This window comes from Pseudochaenichthys georgianus, chromosome 4 (assembly GCF_902827115.2).
Source record: "Pseudochaenichthys georgianus chromosome 4, fPseGeo1.2, whole genome shotgun sequence".
NCBI lineage: Eukaryota > Metazoa > Chordata > Actinopteri > Perciformes > Channichthyidae > Pseudochaenichthys > Pseudochaenichthys georgianus.
In genome coordinates, this window is record NC_047506.1 from 35,376,638 (window position 1) to 35,404,368 (window position 27,731).

General features: G+C 39.1%; 1 protein-coding gene across 1 annotated transcript; it reads right to left on the reverse strand.

Moving 5' to 3' along the window:
* Positions 1-25,719, reverse strand: LOC117445101 (artemin). Its single transcript, XM_034080513.1, has 4 exons — positions 25,457-25,719; positions 11,559-11,620; positions 9,818-9,986; positions 1-5,288 (listed from the first exon to the last, which is right to left on the reverse strand). The coding sequence occupies exons 1-4, from the start codon at positions 25,485-25,487 to the stop codon at positions 4,879-4,881; spliced, it is 672 nt and encodes a 223-aa protein (XP_033936404.1). The 5' UTR covers positions 25,488-25,719; the 3' UTR covers positions 1-4,878.
* Between the last annotated feature and the right edge of the window lie 2,012 nt (positions 25,720-27,731).

A 27,731-nucleotide genomic window follows, 5' to 3' on the forward strand; every position in this document is an offset into this window, starting at 1 on the left:
GTTGTTAGAATGTTTTATTATTTATAATGTACAAAAATAGTGTTCAGAAGGCATTTTACAATACATTGTCAACAATTCAGAATATATTCAAGATAATACATTAACACAACATATATGAAGACTATTCCCATTTCTTATATTTATCACATTTATTTTTAACTGCAATCTGTTGGGTGAGGACCAGACATTTTCCCAAAGGATAATTGTTATTAGTGTGTAAGGACATACTGCAAGAGAGTGGTAGTGTCAAAGAAGTGTATCCCTGGTTCTTGAGAGAAACAAGTCCACAAGTCCACACCTGTTGCTGAACCCTTTCTCAGTCACACTTCATTTGAAGCCTTCCTCACTGGGGATCATAAGGTATCATTAGCATGTGTTAGGCCTATATTTCTATTCTGGATGTGGTGTCATATCATTTTAGGTTGTTGTAATGTAGGATAATGAATTACTTCAGTAAATTGGTTAGTTCTCTTTATATCACAGGTATTGAGTGTGCCAACAAATGATCATTTTAGACTTTTGCAAAATGTGATGGTAATTTACCTAATTCAATTGATATAAATGATCTAGTATTAGATGTATACTAGGTCATAGTTTGTCTAACAGTTAATCTTTTACCTGCTTTAACATTTACATTTGTAATTTGTGATTTTTTTCCCCAGTTAAAATAAGGTCCTCTTTTATTTAAAGATGTGGTGACGTGGTGCTTAATATTACACAATCCACACAGCAACAAGGGCTCTGATTAGCAAGTTGCGTGATGGAGAGTAAACTCTTTACATTTAGACAATTATTGTAATAATGTATATGTCAAACATATTATACGAGTGGCACACTCCTGTCTTCCTCAGTTGTTGAATGGACCTTGGGACTCGTGTGTTGTGCTAGTGTTATTCTCTTCCTGAAATAATACACATGGCTACTTCATGAATAATAAACATCATCAGAACAGCTTTAATGCAAGTAAGGAATAAATAAAATAATTTAAACAATAAATACTCTTATGTACATCAAGGGAACATGATGCATAGCATCTACCAGACATGTACAGAGCAGTTTGACATAAACAGCGACTGAAGGCCTCAGAAATGATGTCTCCTGATATCTGCATCAGACATTCAGACACTGAGTGCAAAGCACACTCAATATAAACGCTTTTATTTCCAGGGCTACTTGAGTACACTCCATTGGTACAGTATGCATAATGAGGGAATCTATTTTAAACAGCTCCTTTGTCTGGGTCAGGGACACTTTAGCTTTTAAAGGGACAGTCCGCCATTGTCAGAAATGTGCTCATAGTCTAATCTCTTAAGGGTGCTTCTCTTTTGCCTTGTTTCATGTCTCCTCACTCCTCTGTCCACGTTTGAGATGAAATTAATTTGTTTCTATTATTTTTGTTTGGAAGAGCAATGAAGCTGCCCATTACTGTAGTTAACTGGGGCAGATTCAACACAGATGATATCTCACTTCGGATCTCAGTAAATCAGATTTGCCATTACATGTTGTGATTGTAACTATACGCTTAAAGGAAGCATAAAAAAAACTATTATAACCATCGTCAGATTGCTGATTCAATTATTTGATTAAATATGGTTTTCTATGAGGCTGAGATCCCTGCGTCAGGCATAACATGTATTTTGATATGAGATATAAAATCTGAATTGTTCACAAAATCAATGCAGAATAGCTGTTTTTAATTAATGTGCATAGCTTTTTCAACTGTTTTCGATGTATGTGGAAACATGCAGAGACAGTAGTGATGTACAGTAGGGGGTAGAAAAAGAAGGTATAATAGAAAATACTAACACAAGTTGTCTCCATTTGTCTGCACTCACATATGTTCCTGCATCCCTTTCTTATGTCTTAAATGGAAGAAACTAAGATGTGATAAATAAAATACGAGTAAGAAAAATGTGTAGACATTTGAGATAAATGAGAAGCACCCATTGTTCATGTTCATCTAATCTTAGCACGAAGCAAAGAGAAAAACATTTGTCTAGCTCTGTCAAATGTGTAACCATTGACCCTTTAGTAAGTAGAAGCTGTTTTGTTATCTTCGACACAGTCTTTTTAAAGTATGACTATAGGCTGATACATGACAATGAGCTGGTCCAAAAGGATTGTGTTTGGATATTTGTCTGTTTTGCTTCCAAACTGTACAACCTTTATTTGCTGTCATAAAAAAACATTAAACATAAGTTGGTGTAATTGGAAGCAAATGTGAGAATGCGTGCAAGCTTGGCTGTAAGCATTCTGCAGATTATCTCCAATAACAAAACACAGCAAAGTTGGAAGGATTACAGTGAGCTGAGTAGTGTGGGGCAAAACCAACTATAGTAATACCACATGCGGAGGTGCTTTGTTATTCCAATGTTATCTGTGCAAACACACTGCAGAGATACAGACTGCCTATCATTTAATGCTTCACTCGGATATTGTTAAACTATTTTCGATAGAGCTGAACAAAAAATCAATGTGTATGAAATATGAATGTTTTAGAGCACCTGCATGCACATATAAAATATTATAACATAAGATTTGTGATGCTAAATTGTAAACATCCCAATTTTTTCAGACGTAGAAATACTGGAAAAATGCTTATAATGCTGAGCTTTGTGTGAAATAATGTTAGTGATGATAAATGCCACAGTCTAATTAGCTTCTCTGGACACAACTTTCTGAAATAATATGTAGAAACTGTATGAGATGTGACCATGTTGTATATCATGTGTGATAATCTGTGATATGCCAGCAGTAGAAATCACATTCAAACTGATTTCTAGCACTTATTTTGTTTGATGTACAGGTCTGATGGTTGTGACTGGGATCATGTCGCACCTGATCTGAAAATAGACCGCGTGGTGAAAAGCTGTCACTGCGATTGATGGCTGCCTCATGACTATATTTGTGTTGGCATCCTACAATAGACTGTTGACAGAGATGTAAACAAGCTGTGCTTTTAGGTCCTCCTGAGCTGCTGTGGCATTTACAATTAGCTTATGTTAGCTAGAGAACAGCATGTTGTGATCTGATCTGCTGGATTTAGAAAGCCGATGGGGTCATGTAATGCTTTATGAATGTCATGCACTAAAATAAACAAAGCTAAATATTTTTGTATTTTGAAACTTGAATTGTGCTTGTGAGGGTAAGACATTTTTTTTAGGACATTTGAAGTTTTACTATAGTTGCTGTAACGACTCTTACTGAATGATAATGACTTTTCCTTGACCAGATGGATGTTAGCTGCCCTGGAAGGTATCACATGGTGAGAGGAAATGTTGGTCTTATGAAGACCATTGTATTTACAAAAGAAAACATAAATACTTATAAAAGGTTCTTACTTCTTATAAGCATGTCTTCACATCAAAGTTGTTGGTCTTTAAACTGGTTTTAGATTTTAGGCTGTTCATGAAATTGTCTTTGTTAAATAGAGGCTTCGCAGTTGATTTACACATGTCCAGAAATCATCATTCTCTCCATCTTGGAGGTTCAGTAGATAACTGGTTTTGGCAAATAAATGATAATACCCTTGTCTATAAAATAACCATGTAAGAAAAAGATAAATATTTTAACCATGCTTTAGAGTCAATTGATAAGTATAGAGTAGAGCCAATGGATAAGGATGAATTAGTCAGTGGTGTTCAAACTGAAATATTGGTCTGGTAAGGCAAACATGTTTTTTTAGATACATTGATACTGTGACATGAACAAATTATTGAGTGTTACGCTTTGAAGCTGATGAATAAAACCATATGTAAATCTATGAAACACCTTCATCTTAAAATGTATTTCAATATTAATTTAATTAAGGAAACTTGTTTGTTCCAATTATATTTTACGGTTGGGCAGCCATTGGATTGTTGTATTGCAAACATTTTTTAGGCCTTAGCAGCAGGGGAAATGAAGGGGATATAGTTTTGCCAAAACGTGCTGCGTGCCAATACTACTTCAATAGTTATACATTATTAAGTTTTCTCCATAGAATTATGCATACAATATAAAAGGTGATGTTTTAAAACAGGAAAGCATAACGATCACTCTTGCCTTGAATTAAAATGGTGTTGCTTAACTGATGCTTTTGGATGGTGTTTAGGCACCACGTTTATCTCTTCTTAAACATTAACATTAAAGCTGTAATCTAAATAGGCTGCCTTTCCTACATTTTTACAGTTTTTGGATTTGGATAAGTGAATAGCTATTTGGTTTCAGGTTTTATGCTTAAAGTTGTATCATATTCAACATGAATTAAATAATAAAGTTTGAAATGTGTTATTTAATTTGCTGAAAATAAATCTTGTGAACACATTAGGAAAAATGTTCCCCTTCATAACTGCTGGAATATGTTTCAGCCACCATTGCCTGTATGCAGTTAGCATCATCTAACACTAGCGGCTACATGAGGACCAGCTAATGTTTTCGCTTCCTAGCTGGTAAGCATTTTCTGCCTAACAGAAAAAAGACTGTAAAGCTTCCAGTCAGACAGTTGACCGTACTGAATTCTTGTTAGCCAAGCTGCATACTTAGAGATATGGTTAGCTTCTAAGAGCTAAAGACCTTCAACATGGCTGCCATAGGCCTTCAAGGAAACAACATATAGTCCATTATGGACCGGAACAGCACTGATAGTTTCTTCCTCTGCTCTTCTTGCTAGTGGCATTAAAACAAACCCTGCTCAGCCCCAGGCTTGTGGCACAAATCCAGTTAGCCTGCTTGTGCTATTCATGGAGTGAAGACCATGGCCGCTGCCTTGAGGATCCAAACCCATGCCCACGCTGCTGGATCAGGGTTTGGTCACCCACTTCAGACACCAGTGCTTCCAGCATGCTGCTCTTTAGCTTAACAAAGCTTTTCTGTGCTTGTGATAGATGTTCCCTACTATCAGCTAAAACAGCTGCAGTTGGCCGCTGAGAGCCACCTGATGGTCTGCCAGGTAGTCTGTTCATCCATAAAGGACACAGTCTCATACCGGGTCGGCCGACAGCATGGGTGGCTGCTAACCTTCTTCCCAGAGATGCTCCCATTTTCCATCAAAGCCTTCACGACCAGATCATAGTTCTTGCGGGAGCTGTGGCATGTCCCAACACAGTACTTAAAGAGGATTATTTCGTCCGAGTCGTAGCCAAGACCCAGATCCCGCACACGCATCTCCTTCCTCTCCAAATGGCAGTCGTGACTGATCTTGGTCTTCTTGCGGTTTCTCCTTGACGTTCTGGGCAAATCTGGGTCACGGTAGGCTCGCCGCCATCTGCTCTGCTGGATTTCCCCATCTTGCATTAGTGACCAGTCTTCTACAATAAAATAATACACAGATAAGACATATATATTTAGTTATTTGATTCCCAACATAAACATTTTCTGTGAGTTAGCATTTCACAACTTCCCTCTTCCCATAGTCAAAATTTGAACCGTGTTTTGGTGGGACACCTGAATCAATTATCTTTTTTTCTACAACTTCAAATACATTAGTAAATATCCCCCTTTGGAAGTCGAAAGCTTCTATGAGTCTGGCTGGTTTGACCAAAAACGATATGCAACTGCTAAACGCCGAGCATTAGCCACATTTAGCATAGCGGTTGTTATATGAGTTAATGCGACCATGACGTAGTTTGTTTGTAACCTAACAGGCTTGTTACTTCTGGCCGCCTTTATGCTTCAAATATGTATAGCGGTGTTCATTTGTGGATATTATCCTGCTAACCAAAATATGTAATTATAATAAAAGTGTGTTGGTCACAGATCTTATTTTCTGCTATATTCAAAAATCCAATTGCTTTTGGTCAAGAGAGCCCTGCCGATGCTAACTTCCACGTCGCCCCACAAAAGAAACGTCATCACTGCACCACCACAACTTGCCCAGCAATAATTTGCCTCCTGGTTTATGGCAATGGTTTATCAGAATAAGAATACCTTCATTCTGATTAATGCAATTGCTTCCTGTTTTATGGGCTACTCCAGCACAAGGTATCAAAAGTTCACAAAGACATCTTGTATCACTTTAATTCACTTAGCCATCTGTTAAAAAGTTGTGATTGGATCTCTACTCAGCTCAGAAATTCCTGGTGTATTTAAACACATGTGGCATGTCAACTGTACTCTGATTGGTTAATCTCCCTCACCTGATTGTATGCTGATAACTACATGATGGAAAGCTGAGTTTTTATTTCTGTATGAGAGCGACAACCAGGAATCACAGACACTGAGTAAAGCGTTTGGAATCAGGGCTTGTTTTAAAGTTTGTAAAATAAGTTGAAAGCTTGCTGAGTAATTAAAAATAAAGGATGTATTATTCCTAACTTTGGGACAAAGTGTTGTTGTAATGGTCATTGTCAAAGCCTTTTAAAGCTTAAGTGTGAGATACAGTAAGTTAGAGTCCTGCTCCTAGTTGGTTTAACGTTGCACCTAATGAGCATCATCACTTCAGGAAAGGCAGACATGACAGCTTGTACCCTCTACCATTGTGATTGGTTCACAGCGCTTGAGGACTTTGATGTCATCAAGTCTGTGGAACCTTTTTGCACAAACAAAAACCAATCTCAGATGATTTCTTTTATATATATATATATATATATATATACATTTTATAATTGATGTTACTTTTTGTTGAATTTATATTTATTATGTTTTAAATGTTTTATATTATGTTTTATATTTGTATTAATTATTTTGTTTCAAATATATTTAATTTGCTATAAGAAATGCAATTAATACATACAAAATTAAGTTTATTTGAACGCAATGTTCAAGTTAATCTTATTTAAAAATGAAAGTAATAACATTATACTAATTGATTTAATCTAATATAATTTGTTCACACTCCGACGTCATGATAAATATTGTCTTTCACATTCACTTGCCTCTAAATGAATCATTACAGACAGGGTGAGAAAATAGATTCAGAAACAAGATGCCAGCTAACTGAGTAAACCTTTCTCTTGGCTCAGGAGTTCGTAAAGCTCTGTAAAAGCAGCTTCATGCAGCTTTGTGATTATTTCTTGGAAATGTTTGCAAGGAAATTCAGGCTCCATTCCTCTCAAAGTCTCCAGATGTCTGCCCTGGCCTTTAGAGACTGAAAGGTGAAAAGCTTCTCACACTTAACTTTATGTTTTGGATTAGTTTTATGAGCTAGCCGAGGCGAGCATGTGTGATTAAATTAAAAGCACACATGGCCGCTGCAACATGTACAACTGTCACTATGCGGGGTCATTACCAGTATGGCAGGGGAGCTGGCTGAACTCCAACAGGAGCTTTCTCAGTTTGCAAGAACTTTTCAAACAAACTCATCAAAGTTCCTCAGTCCACTTGGCAGACAGGCCCGCATGTTTGACGTATACTCCCAGACTGCACTGTCTCTGAATGTCTGTGCAGTATTGTCCCTAGGGAAAGGTTCCTATCTCTATTGAACGCTCATTCACAGCAGCATCGGTGCTTGTCAGTTCATGCCTTGATGTTTACGAAAAGAACATTTGTATCACGAGAAAAAAAAGAAAGAACAGAAAAATGCATAGGAATATTCCCCCGGAGAAGTGGTACATATTCAGCCATGTTTAAACATGCCACACGGTTGCACTATTTCATGTAATTACAAAAGTATTCAATGTTACAATTGAATTGGGCAATGTTCAGGCAGTCAAGTCTAACTTGCCTCAATATAGTTTTAGAAAGAGAAACTAAATATGTTTTCAAGAAATCATCACAAAAATAAAGTCACTGTCAGTGATTGAGATGTGCAGTGAAGTGTACAGAAACCCTTTGTGCCTCTTTTTCATTCTTTAACTTCTTAATGTCTTGGGGGAGAATGTCCCTTCAGATACTGGATCGTCATCAGTAAAGTAAGTAACGTACCCTGCAGTGTGATTCCTTTATATAATTATAGACCCGTTTATAGACGTCATTTGTATTGCTACCTTTTACTTATGTCTGCCATTTGAACCCTTTGACAGCAATGAATGGACTATTATTCTATTTTTTTTTAATAATAACAAAGATTAAAAATGCATATTGAATAAAGAAATTACAAATTGTTAAAACAGCTCGATAAAAGTAATAATCAAAGTAACCACTTTTAACCTGATTCAATAATAACACAGTCAAATAAATAAAGTCTGAGATGGGCTGACTTTAAAGAGGCCCTATACACATTACACCACTACATGTTTTTAAAGCTCGGTTGGATGCTACACAATCAGATGCTGTTGGTACCTGCTCATGTGGTTAGATATGTAAATTGTAATCCCTGTACATTTTGCTGTATGATGTCCTTTTGTTGTTCTGTTGTTTATGTTTTTGTGTCTTCTTGTGGAACCTACTGCTGCAGGTCTCCCTTAAAAAGAGATCATTGATCTCAATGGGATTTTACCTGGATAAATAAAGGTTTTGAATTGAATTGTAGTGTGCTTTATAGGTTTTTGGTAAATGGTCTGCAAAGGCTAAAACACCAAAGTCCCCCCTCCAGAGAGAGTTTCTCTCCCACACACTGCCTGTGAAAAGCCTTGATTGCACTCCTTTGCTTACCTCCCTAACATAGTGACATCACTATGTAACACTCCCTTTTATTGGCTAGCATTTCTTCACATTGTACATGATTATGGGGGGGGGGGGGTTAAGGGGCAGGACATCTCTAAGGGGTTCACCAATCACAACAGATCCGGCCAGCTAACCAATCAGAGCAGACTGGGCTCTGGTTTCAGACAGAGGGTGAAAAGAGGCAGTATGAGAAAAATAAAGGGCTTTTTGAACATTAAAGCATGGTGACATGTCACAGTAGAGACACTAGATACAAATATGAACCTGAACATTTGCAAAATAGGGCCCACACAGTAGATGATGAGATGTTTTGAAAATTAACACAGAAGGGCACCTTTAAAACATTTATCTCCCCCAAGGCAGATCATGTGTTCGGTCAATTGTATTTTTGTTCGTCAACAGTGTACTACAATTTCAAACCCTGTTTTATTATATATTGTGTAAAATACGCCATATAGTCTAGTGTCTAGACAGGAGGTCACCAACTGTGGTTTGAATTCATTCTATCAACATTTCAGAAGAGGTCGCACCTGGTGAAGATCTACACTATTCTGAGTGAACTATTCTAGTTCTCGTTTTTTATTTATAACATGCTCTGGTAGCTGTGAAAAACAGGACAATGATGCGGGACAGAAACCTTGCACATTGGATTGATTATTTGTACCCTGTTGGGGCCCTTGCTCAATTGACCAGGGCCAAACTGAGCGTTCAAAATTACGAGGCACATTTCCAGAGGCTACATTACTCATCTAGGAGTGACACACTGCTATTTTATGATCTCTACTTTAGATTTATTAAGTTTTGTTTTCAGCGTTTTTAGTAGCACAAAAAATTGAGTAATGTTAATATAATGGATGGCAATGAAGAGTGCCTCTCCAAAGGTTAAAGAAGCCAAGCAGTGTATACCTGCAGGCAGCCAATGTGACGTACTGTACTGTATGTATTAGCATAAGAAGCATTTTATGTTACCAAAAGAAGTGTCTTAAAAAGTTTCCAACATACTAAAGAATGCCAAATATGTTTAACTATTTGGGAAAAGGGTAGTTGATAAAGCTCAAAATGGACAGACATTTTAGGAAAATATATCAGACCATTCCACTGTCCCCTTCTTAATGTAGGCCTGATATTTACAGAGTTCCCAAATGATATGACCAAGAAGTCTTTACTCTACTAATTTATGGTTTACCTTGTTCAGAACGGCTTTTTGTTAATAAATCCCTAACCCTGACCCTGACCCTTCCAAATGAGATGTAATATTAAGGTTATCAATGATAAAAGTCATTGAAATACTTGCCAAGGGCTCCAGGCCAGGATATGTGGCCCCTGTTGCCCCGGTCCAGGTCCTTAGCAGGAGACACGGAGGGGAGCCTGAGGACATGCTGGAGGTCGGACTCTTTATTGTCCTCCTCAGAAAACACATCCTCCACCAGTGTCAGCAATGATGCCAGCACCCACAGCATCATCTGAGAACATCAAGGAACACACCATTACTGTAAGAAATCTGTAAGAAATCTGTGAAAGGGAATACAGGTAGCTTTTTCTTAATCCTGATGATGTCATCCCTTTACATGTAATCCGTTTCTCCCATAGACTGTATATATAAAGGTTTCTCCCCACGCCCGAGACAGATGGAGGGAGGGCAGAAAGCTAGCCAAGCTCCCATTGACTAAATGCTTAATCATTACATTCATTACCACAGATGAGTCATAAGACTTGTTATAATTAAATACAACTCTCTAAAAAACTTTCTCACAAATGTCTTATCTTCATTTTCACAGCATTTTTGAAAATATATGAATTATCCACATTTGCTTGAGTTGGTGTATTGCTCCATTTCTTGGCACATTAAGGCAGCAGTGCAGTACTTGGGCATGTTTATGAAATACTAACAAAACAAGTGAATTCACTCGAACAAATGCATACATAGTGCAGTCGGGAATTATTCCATGAATGTTTAAAACAAAATATTGGCAGTCATCTAGTAATGTGGATATATTTCAGCTGAAAGGGGCCCTATTATGATATTTAGGGTTTTCCCTGTCCTGTAATGTGTTAAAAGGTTTATGTGCATGTAAATGGTCTGCAACACACTCCCCCCCCCCCGCCCCCTCGGACTCCTTTGTTTACTTCCATAACATATTGACATGAATTTGTAACACTCAAGCTTCTATTGGCTAGCGCTCCAACACATTGTACGTGATCACCTCTAATCGGTTGAGCAATAACAACAGAGCCGGCCAGCTAACCAATCAGAGCAGACTGGGCTCTGGTTTCAGACAGAGGGTGAAAAGAGGTGCTGCAGCACAGGCAGTGTGAGAAAAATAAAGAGCTTTTGTGAACATTAAAGCAAGGAGACATGTCGCAGTAGAGGCACAACATACAAATATGAACCTGAAAATTAGCATGACATGAACCCCTTTTATTTGCGGTCACTTACCAATGACCACACTGACAGTCATGCATCTTTTTTGGTGTTTGCATTTGATTGAGTGATATACAGCGTAATAAATATTGTGGAAACCGAAAGCTGATCCTGTTACATCATCTTCAACATGGACATGCACCTGGGTTCCCTGTCTGGATACCTGCAGCCAACACCTGCACCTCTTTAATTACTTAATTGACACGTGACACCCTCCCTTTGTGCAGGTGACTTTAATATTTAACATCACTTATGAAATGAGTTTCTCTACAGTGTCAGGCAGGAACTGAAGGCCCAGATCAGATGGTCAGTGTAGTGGAAACGGTCTGTTAGTGAAACACATATCCTAGCAATCCTATTGGTTACCTCTCTCTCTCTGATTCTCATACAGTCTTTCACTAACAAGCAAAAGGCTATAAACTTCAACATGAGGACTAACATGAATTGAATGTATGGAAATCTCAGCGTTATAATTAAGCATTTCATGTGAAAAAGTATCATTTGTTTATTGAATTGAACCCCAAACTGGTATGTTGTCATTTTTCTTTGAACTGACTGACCACTTTGTCTCTGGCCAGTTGATTGTAGAACAGACAGATGGGAACATGCTCACCTTCCAGTTCTTCAGGTGATGCTGGGGAGGCGACACGTCCTGCCTCCACCAGGTTTTTCCATCTAAAAAAAAAAAAAAATATTTTTTACAATGATAAAAAGAAAAAAACTGTTCTCTTAACTCATTCATTTCAAGACAGTTTTGTCTTTTTGATGCTTTGCGGAATTCCGGCTTTCCTTCACTGTGATGGTACACTTCAGCAGCATTTCAGTGTCTGGTATACATACATGTTTCAAAATTGAGTTGTATCATAACCATATTAAGAATGAAAAGTAAATCCAAAATTATTTATCAAAACACACAACCCCTTTGCCTGAAACGCCTCCATTGGACTCGTTTGTTTTCTTCCTTAACATGTTGACATCACTCGTTAACACCTGTGCTGCTATTGGCTAGCGCTCCAACACATTTTACATGATTCCCGAAAAATTCCAGACACATCTCTTCCGACCAATCACAGAGCTGGCCAGCTAACCAATCAGAGCAGACTGGGCTCTGGTTTCAGACAGAGGGTGAAAAGAGGTGCTGCAGCACAGGCAGTAGGACAAAAATATGAATATATATATATATAAAAAAAAAATTATGAGACCAACAATCCCTCGGCTATTTGGATTATACTAAGGTGAAAACTACAGTATATACAGTATGTGTAAGAATCGCTTGGAAATAGAAATATACTTGTAGCAATAACACAAAAGTGAATGCACATAATTATGACCTGTTTAAGGGCCCTCCTCCAACAATTAAACTCTTCAAGAACAGTAAAGAACAACATATTGGATAGACCTAAAAACCAACATATTTGTTATGCTTCTCAACACCCCACAATCCACTCATGATGCATTTGGTCAAATTGAGAAGTTTGGGAATATCATTAGACCATGTGGCCACTAAATGTACCACTACTTGTACTGTAAGTTTTCCTTTTTTGGTAATTGTTGATTGATCCTTCTCTGTTTTTTTAACACCCCTTAGAGAAGTAATAGTTTTTAAAATAATGCAGGATTGACTCGAAAATGAAGTTCATCAAAGGTTTCTCAAGCAGTAATGAGCAGGGCAACACATGCAACATCTTTAAATCCTTTAACATTTGATATAAGGGCATTAAGGATGATAATATCATACAGAGACCTTTAAGTTCACTAATAAAAAGTAGTTACAACCAGGAAACAAGAGTAAGAATGAAAGTCTCTGTGCTGTGAGTGGAATCCTCACATTAATAACTAAAAGCTCTACCAGGATGTCAAAAATAGCAACACAAGATAGCTAAACTAAACTGTGCTTGTGGTTTTTTATGTTTCCAAAAAAGCTAGGCCTCTCTAGAATTCTGTCAATGAACCAGACATGGATGGAGAGTAGGATACAGTTGGAGATCTGGATCAGATTACACAACACTGACTGTTTGTGAGTGTGACGTACATGCGTGCAATGACACACACATGTCCAGCCTGCATGCAGCTACTGCAGTTTAGAATGAACCAATTGCAGATCTAGCTATAAAACAAAGAATCTTGATCTGCTTCGTCTGCTTCACACTAAGAAGGTTTATTTCTTGGAACCAATCAGAGCAAGACCAGAGATGGGGTCGTTACTAAAAAAAAGTAATATATTACATATTACATATTACTTTTTAAAAAAAAGTAATATATTACACTACTTCGTTACTCTCTACATAAAGTAACTCGTTACTTTACTCGTTACTTTACTCGTTACTTTACTCGCAGGGCCGGCCCGCCCCTCCCTGCAGGCAGATCACGCAGACTGATAAAGTTTCAAATGTTCTCTTTAGTTCAGTTTCCATTGTCGCATTAGACTGATCCAGATCCTGAATGTTTTCCTATCTGACCGTGGCTGTCCTCTGTCTCCTGCTATCTGTATATTTTGCGCAGTATATCTCTGCTCACGCTGTTGCGTCGGCGTGTTCTCCTGCGTGTTGGCCATGTGTTGCACTGGAACCAGACTTCAGCCGAGCACGTACGAACTGCGCATGCGTGAGTGGCAATAACTCTCCTTACCAGCAGGCGGCGGTAGTGTGTATTCGTCATTCAAAACAGGCAACAACCAGAAAACAGAGAAGAAGAACAGAATACGTGATATAAACAAACAACAAATAGCTGTGCGTTAGCTTCACCTTAGCATGTGTTCTTTGCAGGTGTTTGTTGAGGGTCGATTATGACTGATTTTAGTAAGTAACGAAGTAACGCGTGTCGGGGCAATGTTAGTAACTGTAGTGTGATTACTGAATTATAAAAGTAGCGCGTTACACTACTCCTACCGACAAAAGTAATATTATTAAAAATAACACACCCAACTCTGAGCAACACACTCTCACTCCCTAAGCGTCCAGGAGCGACGTTTGGTCAGTGTCCGTGGCGTCCAGTTGTGACGCTCCTCGGCTCCTTCAGCTTCATAAAGGGACACAAATAGCTTTCAACTGATTGCAATGTATTCCCATCTGCGGCGGGATTTGACGCTCATGGAAGCACGGCATTCGTTTATGCCGCTGCCCTTAAAGGCAATGTGAGCGTCCATTCCCATTGGATAACGGAGAATTGTACACCCGGAAGTAAGTATTCCTCTTACTGTCGATTGATTTTACAGTGATATCTGCACTACTCATCGACTAAAAAACACCAGATTATCCTTGTTAATTACACAACATTGATTGGTTTAAATTGTGTACAATGCTTTTGTATTTTTCCCCTTCGATTCGGAGAAACAAATGTTTTTTCTGAGTAAAGGATGGCAGAAGACACTACACTACCCAGAATCCCCAGCTATCGTTTGGCCTACACCATGTGCTCTGTTTGACAAACCCCGTTTTTTTTCACCATTCATTCCGATGGCTGGCGTCTATGTCACGTGATCTTCAAATTTCTCCCTGCAGATAAAGAAAACATGGCCGAACTTCGTTTTATTCTCGGTGGAAAATGCCTATTTTAAAGTCAGTTTGGCCATTAAAATGCGTTTTGATGTCATTTGATGCGAGAAATATGAGTTGTTATTTCAGATTATGTGTGCAGTGGATGTACATGATCTTTAGTTTGCTAGTTATTACGAAGATTACATCAGGAAATCGCGACGTTTTCATTGTTACCAAGGTGGTTGCTAAGGACGCTGCTATCGATATTATTTCTGTTATGTTGTGTAACTGTTTAATGGTGTTATCTTTATTGCTACCCCCTTCCCCGTCCATGTATAGTGTTGGTCCACAGCGCAAACGTATTAGTTTAAGAAAATCCGCATCTAAAGATACGTTATTTTCCCCTGTGCAATTCCAGTCTCACATCTCACAGCACATCGTCATTAACAAATACCGGAAACAGACCGAAAACATTTTTTTTAAATAAAATAATACTTTATTCCGAGTATGCTTGCTTTTCTCTTTGAAAGTCATCACATAACGGCATTGTAATACACGGTTCGGCTGAATTAAATATTACATATCTGCCGTAGTTCTGTATTTATAGAGCCCTGATGAGAAGACTTCTAGACAAACATGAGGAACTGAAAACGTGACGTGGATCATAAATATATCAGCCATTAAACAACATCTTACATTTCTTTTCACACAATACGTCTCCTTGCAGTATCAACACTAATTCGGCTCACTTTTATATTTGATCCAATTGGTAGATAGGCTGTATTTACACCATAAAGGTGCACAGCTGATATAAAGGGACACCTAGTGGTTAAAGCATGTTATTGAATTTCATTATTATTTGTATTATTAGATATTAATACGATCCCTATAAAGTATATTCATTACTCGTTATTCTCTACTAATAGTTAATTAAAGACTGTATATAATGACTATTTTGCACATCCCTTTCAAGATTTCAAGATTTTCTAAGGTTTATTGACATATCATATAGGCCTACACAACTATGGTGTAGTTCTGCATTGAATGAAAAACTTGGTTCGCAGGTTCCTCAATAGTGCATTACAAGACATCTATCAATATGTGTGCATACCTCCAGCAATGTTAACTATGTTGAAGCACTTATTTTAACTGATATTATACATAATGTATTAGACTCTTATAAGATGTATGTAGATATTTCATCTCTGGCCTTGTCAGGTATTGAACACTCAATAAATAAAGAACACAGAATTGTTCAATATAAAACCCAGAATTTGTGTGATTATACTAAATGATTTACAAATAAACACAACTGCATATTTACAACTGTTACACATGCTGATGTAACGCAAATGTTATAGTATATCTTATCTTAAGCTGATCGATGGCTACTGCCATATTTGCAAAATGTGCCTCTGAACCTTCGACAAGTGTATGTTTCAGGCTTATCAATTAATGTAATGTAATGTAATGTTATCAATTAACAACAGGGGTCACAAACATAAGACCAGCTGTTAAATAAAGCTCTTCTGACCTTAGCTGGCATGTGTGTATATATATTAATGCTGCCCATTATGGGCACAAGCAATTTTCACCCATTTATTAATTATATGTTTTAAATGTGAGTGTTTCCTGTCCCCTAAACCTCCAGGGATGTACACAGTTTAATACTGGCAACTTCTTATTATGGGAAATACGAAAACATCTTTTAAAACTACAACTCCCAGTAGAGACGTGCCATAGATAGAGAACATGTTGCGAAACAGAATAGCCAGTGTGTGTAGTTCTGGGGACGGGGTGGGGGAGGGGGGACGCGGTGGACCCGTTCAAATCCAGTTTTGGACAGTCTGCCGTGGTTCCATCCCATTTCAAGTGCTGTTCGAGGCTCGGCGTAACCCTCGGAGCACACTCTCCAATCACAGAGCTTGAGGACTATCACCGGGTTTGTCAAACAGAGCACATGGTATAGTCCTAAACGATAGCTGGGGATTCTGGGTAGTGTAGTGTCTTCTGCCATCCTTTACTCAGAAAAAATATTTGTTTCTCCGAATCGAAGGGGAAAAATACAAAAGCATTGTACACAATTTAAACCAATCAATGTTGTGTAATTAACAAGGATAATCTGGTGTTTTTTAGTCGATGAGTAGTGCAGATATCACTGAAAAATCAATCGACAGTAAGAGGAATACTTACTTCCGGGTGTACAATTCTCCGTTATCCAATGGGAATGGACGCTCACATTGCCTTTAAGGACAGCCGACACAAACGAATGCCGTGCTTCCATGAGCGTCAAATCCCGCCGCAGATGGGAATACATTGCAATCAGTTGAAAGCTATTTGTGTCCCTTTATGACGCTGAAGGAGCCTAGGAGCGTCACAACTGCACGCCACGGACACTGACCAAACGTCGCTCCTGGACGCTTAGGGAGTGAGAGTGTGTTGATCAGAGAGTAGTGCTGAATGTGGTGCTATGACCAAATCAATTCACATTTGTTTCGAGAGACGTGCAAGTGAACATTGTGTCTGATACACACTTGTGATCTGGACGGGAGGTCACCAACTGTGGTTTGTATTCATTGATTTGAAGATACATCAGTCCTTCCAAAAGAAATGCATTAGTTTGTAAATGCTGTTTTGTATTTGCAACCACACTGTGTTTGTTGGTGAATCACAGGGCATTTGTAAAACGTGTTTAGTTTGTTTGTGGAGTTATGGCAGGAAATGAGTTCCATACCAAAGGTCACTTTAATGACTTTTCTACATTATACCTTCACTCCCAGATATTTAGCAACCGGGACTGTACTTGATCAGGTTTCTAGAAAAAGCTTCATACAACTGGAGAAATAGTGTATATCCATGAGGAGTAACAGAACCACACACACACACACACACACACACACACACACACACACACACACACACACACACACACACACACACACACACACACACACACACACACACACACACACACACACACACACACACACACACACACACACACACACACACACACACACACACACACACACACACACACACACACACACACACACACACACACACACAAAGATTAGCGCTAAGAGCTAGACCTATTACAATGAAATTAGCTTCTTCACCGAGTGGTAACTAAATCACTTTTATAGGGGGTTCTTCCTAGATTATCCAGTGAAAATTGCATATTAAATCTGAAATGTGGCTTTTCTGCCATAGTTCGGCCGACTGGGTTCTTGGGTTCTTTGCTGTATCATTTACACTATGGATAATTGCAATAAGACATAACAAAGACAAACACTTAGCTGCAAAAGTTATGGATGCGTTTGCATTCTAATAGTGCAATGTCTTTTGTGAAATCAGACATGAGTTAACTGCAGTGTCAGAGGATTTTAAAAACCTTTGTATCTCATTGAATTTTACTCAGATTATAGACAGTCCTACTCGCCCAAACATTAAGTCCCCTAATAAATCCTCCCTAATTGATCTCATTCTAACTAATGTTCCCCATAAATATTCATCTGTGGGAGTATTTGCAAATGATCTGAGCGATCACTGTGTTGTAGCCACAATTAGGGACACTAAGGTCCAAAAGGTTAAACCTCGCATTATCATCAAGAGAGACATAAAACATTTTGTGGAGCAGGGTTTTGTGCATGATCGGTTTGATTTTGATTGGGGTAAAATCGATCTGTGTGCTGATGTAGAAACCGCATGGTCTTATTTTTATCTTGGTTTTATGGAGATCATTGATAGACATGCACCCCTGCGTAAATTTAGAGTAAAGGGACGAGACAATCCTTGGTTTTCTGCTGAACTGTCTTGTCTCCTTCATGAGAGAAACAAGGCCTGGGCAAAGGCTAGGAAATCAGGCTCAGAGGTAGAATGGCTGCGTTTTAGGCAGCTAAGGAATAGCTTCACTTCAAATGTCAAAAGTGCTAAGTCTAAGTACTATTTGTCAGTTACCACAGAAAACCTAAATAATCCTAGGACATTTTGGAAAGCAATAAAATCGATATCCACTGGTGATATCCGTAATGAGCTGCCTCCGTGCCTTACCACAGCATCTGGCTCTATATCGGACAGGGCTACTATGCTAAATTGCTTTAATGAGCATTTTGTGTCCTGTGGTTCTCTATTTGATTCTGTCTCTAACTCTGCTTCTGTAAACACCACAGTCTGTGACTCTGAACAACGTGGTCTGGAAAACCCTTTCAGTTTTACCCCTTTTACTGTTGATGTTGTTCATGAAGCCTTATCTAAGCTAGATCCTAGGAAATCGGCTGGCCCGGACAACTTAGAACCTTTCTTTTTAAAGATAGCTGCAGACTTTATTGCTCCACCTCTTACTTCTCTTTTTAACCTCTCCCTCAGCACAAATACAATTCCAAAAGTATGGAAGTCTGCTTATGTCTTGCCTTTACTGAAAGGAGGGGAGGCAACTATTTTAAATAACTATAGGCCAATCTCTAAATTGTCAGTTCTGGCTAAGGTTCTTGAACGCCTAGTGAGTGAACAGGTAAAGGAGTTTTTATGTACAAATGACATCCTGTCTAAACATCAGTCAGGATTCAGAAAGAAACACAGCACCATCACTGCCACAATGAAAGTGGTGAATGACATTACGAGTATTTTAGATAATAAGCAGAGTTGTGCAGCTCTGTTTATTGACCTTTCCAAAGCATTTGACACCGTTGATCATCGCATCTTAAAGCAGAGGCTACTCAGTATTGGCATATCCAGCCATGCAGTGGGGTGGTTTGTGAACTACCTCTCTGAAAGGTCCCAATGTGTTCATTTTGATGGGCTGTCTTCTGAGTGGTTAAACATTTCTAATGGTGTTCCTCAAGGTTCTGTTTTAGGACCACTTTTATTCTCCATATATATTAACAGTGTAGGTGATAATGTGGATGAAGCTACTTTACATTTTTATGCGGATGACACTGTGATGTATTGTGCAGGTCCCACCATTAAAGAGGCTGTTGTTAAATTACAGGCTGTTTTTAACACTATTCAGACTCAGTTCTCTGAACTAAAGCTTCTTTTAAATGTGGATAAAACCAAGGTAATGCTCTTTTCAAAAGCAAAAAAGACACCAGAGCCTGTTTTAGATATTGTAACTACGCAAGGAACAAAACTTGAAGTTGTTGCCTGTTACAAATACCTTGGTATCTGGCTTGATGATTGTCTCTCTTTTAAACTTCATGTCAATAACCTGCTAAAAAAACTGAGGGTTAGGCTAGGGTTCTTTTTCAGAAACAAGTCCTGTTTCTCGCTTGAGGCCAGGAAAAGGCTAGTCACTGTGACCTTTTTACCTGTGCTGGACTATGGGGATCTGGTCTATATGAATGCACCTGCCAATTGCCTGGTCAAGTTAGATGCTGCGTATCACAGTGCACTGAGATTTGTGACAAACTGTAAAGCATTAACCCATCACTGTACCCTGTATGCAAGGGCTGGTTTGCTTTCACTAACTGTACGGAGGCTCAGTCACTGGTACATTTTTAGGGAAACTTCCATCTTATATCTGCTCCCTGATCTCACGGAGAATTGTAATTGGCTACTGCCTGAGATCGAATGCTGTGGTTTTATTAAATGTGCCAACTGCTAGGACTGTCTTAGGGAAGACAGCTTTTAGATGCGCAGCTCCTCTGTCTTGGAATAGTCTGCAAATTAAATGGAAACTGAGCAATCTGGTGCCACTAAATGTTTTTAAAGCTCGGTTGGATGCTACTCAATCAGAAGCTATTGGTACCTGTTTATGTGGATAATTATGTAAATTATGCTGGATGATGTCCTTTTGTTGTTCTGTTTATGCTTTTATGTTTCATGTGGAACTACTTGAGCAGGTGTCCCTTGAAAAAGAGATCAATGATCTCAATGGGATTTTATCTGTATAAATAAAGGTTTGAAATGAAATGAAATGAGAAAATGGTTGCAAGCAATGCATAACTCATGGAGCTATTAGCAGCTGCAAATAATTGTTTGTGAATTTTCATTGTTGGATCATCTAAAGTAGAGCTATGCTTTTGCGAAGCTACACATGAACTGAATGTCTTGAGGGGTTTATTCAAATTAAGGTGGTATGTGTAATTGAAGGGTGCAGAAGTTCACACAGAAGCCAACAGACACACCTCTTTAATCTTAACTGTCGTGAAAACCTGCATGCAAGCAGTCCAAGTCCTATTGGAGATGGAAACACATCAACATAACACTTAAAATCCACCTAAGATCCCCCAGGGAGCGAAACACAGGGAAGCCAGGGGAAGTTGGCTATTATAAAAATAATACGGATAATAATTATTATTACATATGATTCAATCATGACGATGATTAATCACAAGTTATTTTTCATGAAGATATAGCATAGATGCATGCACTTCTCGCCATCGCCATCCAAGCGTAGCGGCGCACTTCACTCACTTTAACTCAAAAATCGGGAAAAGAACGTTGTTAGTCCCACTCCGAAAAAGCTATTTGCCAGGGCCTTAATTATAGAGACAGATATAACACGGGGAAACATGACGAATCAAGCCCCGTTACATTGGCCGCTCTACCAGGTGAGCTGTTCAGGAGCTCCAACTAAAACTTGTTACCTTTTGAACACAATACTGCATTTTACACTGATGTATCCAAGTGTAAGACTGGAGGATGTGGACGATGAAACTACCATCTCTCATTTGTCCTACGGGCCCACTGGGAAACCAAATAGAAAGATGAATGGAAGTCAGAATGTCCTCTGTTAACAAAGTCAAAATTGTGATACACAGAGCCTCAAAGTCAGTCTTATTTCCCTTGAACTCAGACTGTGCTCAAACACTGGCATCCTATCACACAGAACGTTCCATGTTCACTTAGCTCTCCATCGGAGAAACAGCTTGCAACTCCCTCAAACACACTTTGCTGCAAAATGGTGGGCCGAGGTTCCCGTTGATATATTACATGTTACTTGTTAGATGCTTTTATCCAAAGCGACTTACATACTCAATACAGTGTGCAATCCCCACAGGAGCAATTTGGGGTGAAGTGTCTTGCCCAGGGACACAACGACATGCCCCAACACCAATGCACTAACCCACTGTGCCACACGCCTCCCCGTTAACAAGACTGTAGAAAAACTACATATCTGGTATCCCGCCTGTTTCCACTGCACTCCCACCTGTTTCCACTGCACTCCCACCTGTTTACACTGCACCTTGGCCAGTCTAGTACACAAACAATGTGTAGGGTTAGGGTTAACATTAAGGGTTTTAGCTCAATTTAAACTAATGTACCTGAAGTTAAATGGTTTGGCTTTTTTGAAGAAGTATAGTGCAGGTTTTTTGCTGTCCTGAGTTTTTATCTTCACGGTTTATTGCACTTATTAAAAGTTGCTTTGGATAATAGTGTCAGCTAAATGTAATGTAATAATGTCTACAGAGACATTTGGGCCAACATACCCTGTCGGAACTTGAGAAATGTCCAGAAAACAGTTTTGTATTGAATTGAGCTTCAATTAGAGGCTGTTTTCTCAGCCAACTGTCTTTCCATTTCAGAGAGTTAACAACATTTGAGTTGCTCTAAAAACACCAGAACATGAAAGTAAATAGTAAAAGCAGCCACCACTTGGCTCCATTTCTGTTCAATTTGCTGGACAGAATACGGTTTTAGAAGGTCAGAAGGTGCTTACGTCCGAGGCATATACCAAAACGATTTGCACACATTGTTCACAAGTCAACATTTAGCAAATGCCTGTATGAACGACATTTACAGAAGATTTAAAATGCCTACAGGAAAACAGAAGACATTAAATGAAATATAATTCACAGTGCAATATGAGTTGTCTTTGTATGTATGCATTAACTGTACTATGTCATAACTATATGATAAACATATCTTAAAAGGAAAACTATTTTTGATCTTTGTTAGTGAATGAATTGTTTTAAATATATTTTTCATGCAGAATTAAAATCAAAGCCTGGGCTGTTGTTTGATTTGTACACCGGAGAACATCAGGACAACATATGTTTCCTTCCACACGTAGGTAACAATGCAATTTATTTGTAACGGAACATACTTTTTAGAAGACATATGTCACAGTGATTGAATAAATAACATAAGTACAGTATGTGTATTGTGTTCTTCATCATATTTGATTTATTTATTTTCATTTAGGCCTAATAAATCTTCCACAGTCCTAAGGGGCAGCCAACTTGCCAGGTCTGGAAAAATCAAGAACAGCCTGCCATGAGACAAATATGGACCACTAGCTACTAATTTCCTAAATTATCTTAGTAAAGACTCAAACTCATCTGCCACAACAAATGTCAATAAAACAAGAACAGTCTGGAAAAACCTGGTAAACCACTCAAGTTGAGCTGAGATTGTTTTCTACCAGAAAAACCCTTCCTAGTATTTTACTCTCAGTGTCTCCTTTTATTTGACTTTTAAGATCTGACTCTAAAAGCAGCCTGATGCTTACAAGCACAAAATGTTTCTGAGCCTGATCATTAGCACATTTTCTAATAAAACAGTATAATGCTACTCTGCCAGTAGCTGCTGCTAACAGCGGGCAGGCGAAACACCTTTTAAAATGCGTGTTTTCTGAATGGAGATCGGCTAAGCTAACGCAGTATATGCTCCGACCGTCCACACTCACAACAACGACCTCTACAGACATAAATAAACCAGGGACTGTATTCACCATGACACAGGCAGTCTGTGGTTTGTACTTGTTTAAGTTTTGTCCAGTTTCTGAACAGATATGAGGAGCTGTGAGCTCTGAGGGCTAACAGCTAACGGCTGATGATGGTTTTGTGTTTCACATTGAAGATGACGTCACGGCTCTGCGTTACTATAGTTACTACCCCAGTTCCTAAATTGTAATGGAAACGCAGCATAAAGTGAGCCTGGCCTACCAAGGCCTAACTATACCGTACTAAGCTGTGCGAGGCCCTGCAGTGGAAATGTGCCATTACAGTACATGTTGATAGCATTAACTTCCTGTATTGGTCTTCGTGTGAAGACAAACTTACCCAAAAGAAAATAAGTATTGGGCTTTCCTGTTGTGTGAAAAATATCACATATGTCCTATTTAGAGGACTTTCACACAAATCTGCCTTGATGGTTTGAAACCAGTATCACTTTCGTGTAAGCGCTTTTGGAAGTTATCTTTGGAAGACAACAAATGCTCACTGTAGCTAACAGCTGGCCAATTTAGCAGAGCAACCTATTGGCCCTATTATGTATTGCTATGTTAGTTTGGTATTTTCCTGCCCTTGAAATTCTCTTTGCCCCTCTGGGTGGTATTTGAGTGCAGCAGAGTGCACACGTGGAAGGGGTAACTGGACTCAGGTTCTTTGAAAAGAGGCAGTTCAAAAAGAGTTATAGCTATATTTACTGGGGAAATGCGTATTGGACAATGAGCCGAGTAAATAAATAGTTTGTCCACCGGCAAATTGTTACTGCAACATTCACCAGATCCTAGACAGCCTCTAAACTGTTGTTTGGTGTTGTGCAGGTGAAGTAGGCTACAGTGGATTTGTCACAGATAAAAGCAGCTGCGGTCAGGGGCTTCAATCATAATGATAATGCATAAACCATCAAATAAGTTTGCCTTTTATAATACCAAAACAATAAACTAAAAGGTGAAAGCTCAGAGCTGTCAGAATCAGAAATAACAATCAGAAACAGGTTTATTACCAGGTAGGTTGACACGTACGAGGAATTTGACTTGATGTCATGGTGCATACATAAAAGTAAAAGTAAATTAAAAACACAGATAGCTGTCAGCTGCATTTTCCAGGAAAGCTTTCCTACATTACACCAAGACTTTAGATTCAATGTTAAAACATATGGGGTGGGTGGGTGAAAAGAGGTCTTATCAAGTGTATGTCAAATTCCTCCCACATCTAATATTCTTAAATATAGATAAAGATAGAGTTTATAATCAAATAGATTCTGATCTGCAAACAAAAGCTACAGAGAGCTGTTAAATATTGCCTTAACACATTACAGCGATGTTCCTAAAATAGCCACTTGGACTGGGAAGCAAGTCACCGAAGCTGTCCAACAAGTCTTAGTGTGTAATGCTGTCCACTTCCATCTCATAACACATCCCTCTTAACATGAGGCAGAGTTGTTATCTACATTCTCTCACAAAATGAAGAATGTTATATAATGAGAAACAGTTAAAGCTACCATTTTAAAAATACTGGGTAAACCACAGTGTTTTCTTCATTGTAAGGAAAGGGAAAACATGCAGGAAAAGGAGAATTAAACAGGATAGGCTTATGTGGCTTTAGTTTGAAAAAATCCATAATTTCTAAATACAATATCCTTCCACAATTACTAATTCAGTGATCAACAAAAATCATAATAATAATATAATAATAATAATAATAATAATAATAATGTTATAATAAGGCATTTTACAAATGAACATATTTGTGTATACATGAAATGTAAGTGCAGTTGATATAACCCAGGGTAAGGAGGCTGCCATGGCAGATGATGACCTTCCGAAATAAAACTGTACAACTATCTTAAAAAAAACGTTTCATTGAAGAGAATTGTTACCTGTTTATAAAAAGATTTGAATTAGGTAAACTCAATCTCTTTCAATTGTATTTTTTTCAATAGTATAACAATCTGGTGAGGAGATGTAGATAACGTTACCAGTTTATAAGGAGATTGTTAAGAGTTTATAAGAGTTTATATTGAAGCTGTATCAACACAATGACTCAATATCTCACCATTCACTGTGTGCATTCTTCTTCTTCTTTTTTTACCATATTTTATCCTATTCCTTGCAATTGATAAATGAGGCTTTACTTTTTAGTTACATGTGTTTACAATCTAAAAAGGTAAATATTGTTTAATACAATTTAAATATATGTCATGTCACAATTTTAAAATGTAGTGCATTGTCATTTATGTATACACCATTTTAAGTTGTGCATTTATAGCATATATATTACAAAATGTGCCTTGGATAGGAGTCGATGCGCTTCAGAGCCTGATCTCTGGCTCTGTTCCTCACTGTGCTCCTCTTTACTCTTACCTTTGCCGAGTTTGCTCGCCCTCCCGATCATGGAGGAGTTTGTAGAGCTCCTGCTGGCGTCCCGCGGCTGGAATAATATTAACAACAATAATCCACACACAGCCGTTCTCTGCGGACCTCAGTGCTGCCTCCTCGGCTAGACCCCGGGCCATAGTGGCGCAGCCCGGGCTCCGGGGCTCCTCATGGCTGGAGACATGTCAGGCACACACACAAAGAGACGGAGCAGCGCGCCGCGGCTCCTGCGGGACGGACTGCTGTCAGGAGCCGAGCCGAGCTGCGGGACAGGTGTGGGTCGACTGACGCTCCAGATGTGTGTGTGTGTGTGTGTGTGTGTGTGTGTGTGTGTGTGTGTGTGTGTGCGCGCGCGCGTGCGTGTGGAGCCTGCAGTGTCATATTCCCTTCTCCATCACACGATCGTTTTCATTGAAAACAAAAAATAGTCAACACAAGCCAGTGGACATGAAGATGATACACATTCGAAAAAAGAGAACATTAGCCACTTCCTGAACTTTTACGCACCAGCTGGGTAGCTGGGTATCCAAAAAGCAATGTGATCATTTTTTTCATAATGCTATGTTTACGTTCTGATTGATATTTTTTTTGGGGGGGGGAGTGGCTTTGGAGGAAGGGCTGGAAAAAGTTGGCAACATTGGGCAACTCAAGGCCTATCCAACTACACGAGTTTTAATTGGCAGTCAATTCATCATGCAAACATTTCTTAGAAAAGGTATGTCATCACAAAATGAACTTATATAACAAAGCTTTCTAATCTATTTTTAAGATGACTAGTGTTTATTTAACCGTGTGTGTGTGTGTGTGTGTGTGTGTGTGTGTGTGTGTGTGTGTGTGTGTGTGTGTGTGTGTGTGTGTGCGTGCGTGTGTGTGTGTGTGTGTGTGTGTGTGTGTGTGTGGTGCGTGCGTGCGTGTGTGTATGTGTGTGTGTCGTCATGGCAAAAAGACACCTACTGTAGCAGGGAGTGCCGCAGAGGAAGTTATGAATAATTCGCCAGGTGTCTGTTTATGTCTGTTTCACCGCAAGAGGAAAGATGCAGTCACGAAACAGGTGTGTGTAGTTTAGATCCCAAAAAGGGCGGAGTCAATACATGGGCGTGGTTTGAGCAGGGCAAGCAGGGAGTCAGAAAGGGGCTTGGTTCCCCCCTGGCCTGAATTGGCTGGTGTAATCCTGTTTTGCCATTTTACCATTGTATTGTGTGTATCTGTATATACCCATACCTTTTAAACATTTATTTTGCTGCCAAATATTTCAAAACACATAATTTCTGATAAATATGCAGCATATATATATATATATACATGGTATTGTGATATTAGGATAATTTATATACCTGTATATGTGTGTGCAGGCATGTGTCAACACTCTACTAATGTTTGAAAAGTCCTTATACTGTAGATAGGTGTCAATATTAACATGTATTTTTTCTTTGCTTTCCCCATCCTTATACATTTTCCTGTTTTTGTGGTAAAAATGATAAATAAAGGCTTCATTGTGTGTGTTCAGTAAGATAATATCTGACCTCAGTCCCCTTCCCTCAGAAGTCACTGTTCCTTTAATGATAGACTATCTGTTGGCCCAGAGCACAGTGAGACCTCACAGGATTCACGAACACATTTCCTGCAAGCAAGCACTGGTGGTGTGCAACCCTCAATCCTGTGTGACTTATCAAGATTGGCTGGGACTCAAGTTAAACTCCACTGCAGCCTTTTAAACCCCTCTCCTGATTGTGTCTCTGCAGTCATGAACACCCCCCCCCCCCCTCCTGTACACAGCATCTCCAGCAAGCCAAAAACACAAGATTAAAACCCCGGTGAAGGCGTAGCTCCTTCTACGGGCAGTGGCGGCTGGTTGATCGCTGCTGGAGCCTGAACCCCGCCACCCTCCGCCAACCAGGGTCTCCTCTTGGCTTGAAAGGCTGTCTATGGTTGGGTGTGATGGGACGGTGGTGGAGACCTGGCAGGGCAGCGGGGCAGGAGACAGCAGCTCAGAGGGGCACTGAGGAGTGACCTGGAACGCACCTGTCCAAAAACACATTTATTCATGACTAACCTGCTCAGTGAACTGCGTCTGCACAGGAAGGACCACCTGCCACCGCTAAGGAGCCAAAGATACTTGTAAAAACCTGTGAACAAAGGAGACAAAACGTACCCAAAACAAACTGGAGACCTCTTAACTTTTGAACTTCCGCCATGGTGGAGGCCAACTCAAACCTCTGTCTTAACAACAAGGTTTTTTTTCACCCTAATTAATTTGTTTTAC

Coding starts and splice junctions, on each gene's coding strand:
- LOC117445101 (XM_034080513.1), bottom strand. CDS start 25,487: ATGATCGGGAGGGCGAGCAAACTCGGCAAAG. Junction 9,987..11,558: donor ATCACCTGAAGAACTGGAAG/GTGAGCATGTTC, acceptor TGATGTTCTCAG/ATGATGCTGTGGGTGCTGGC. Junction 5,289..9,817: donor ATCCTGGCCTGGAGCCCTTG/GCAAGTATTTCA, acceptor ATTTTATTGTAG/AAGACTGGTCACTAATGCAA.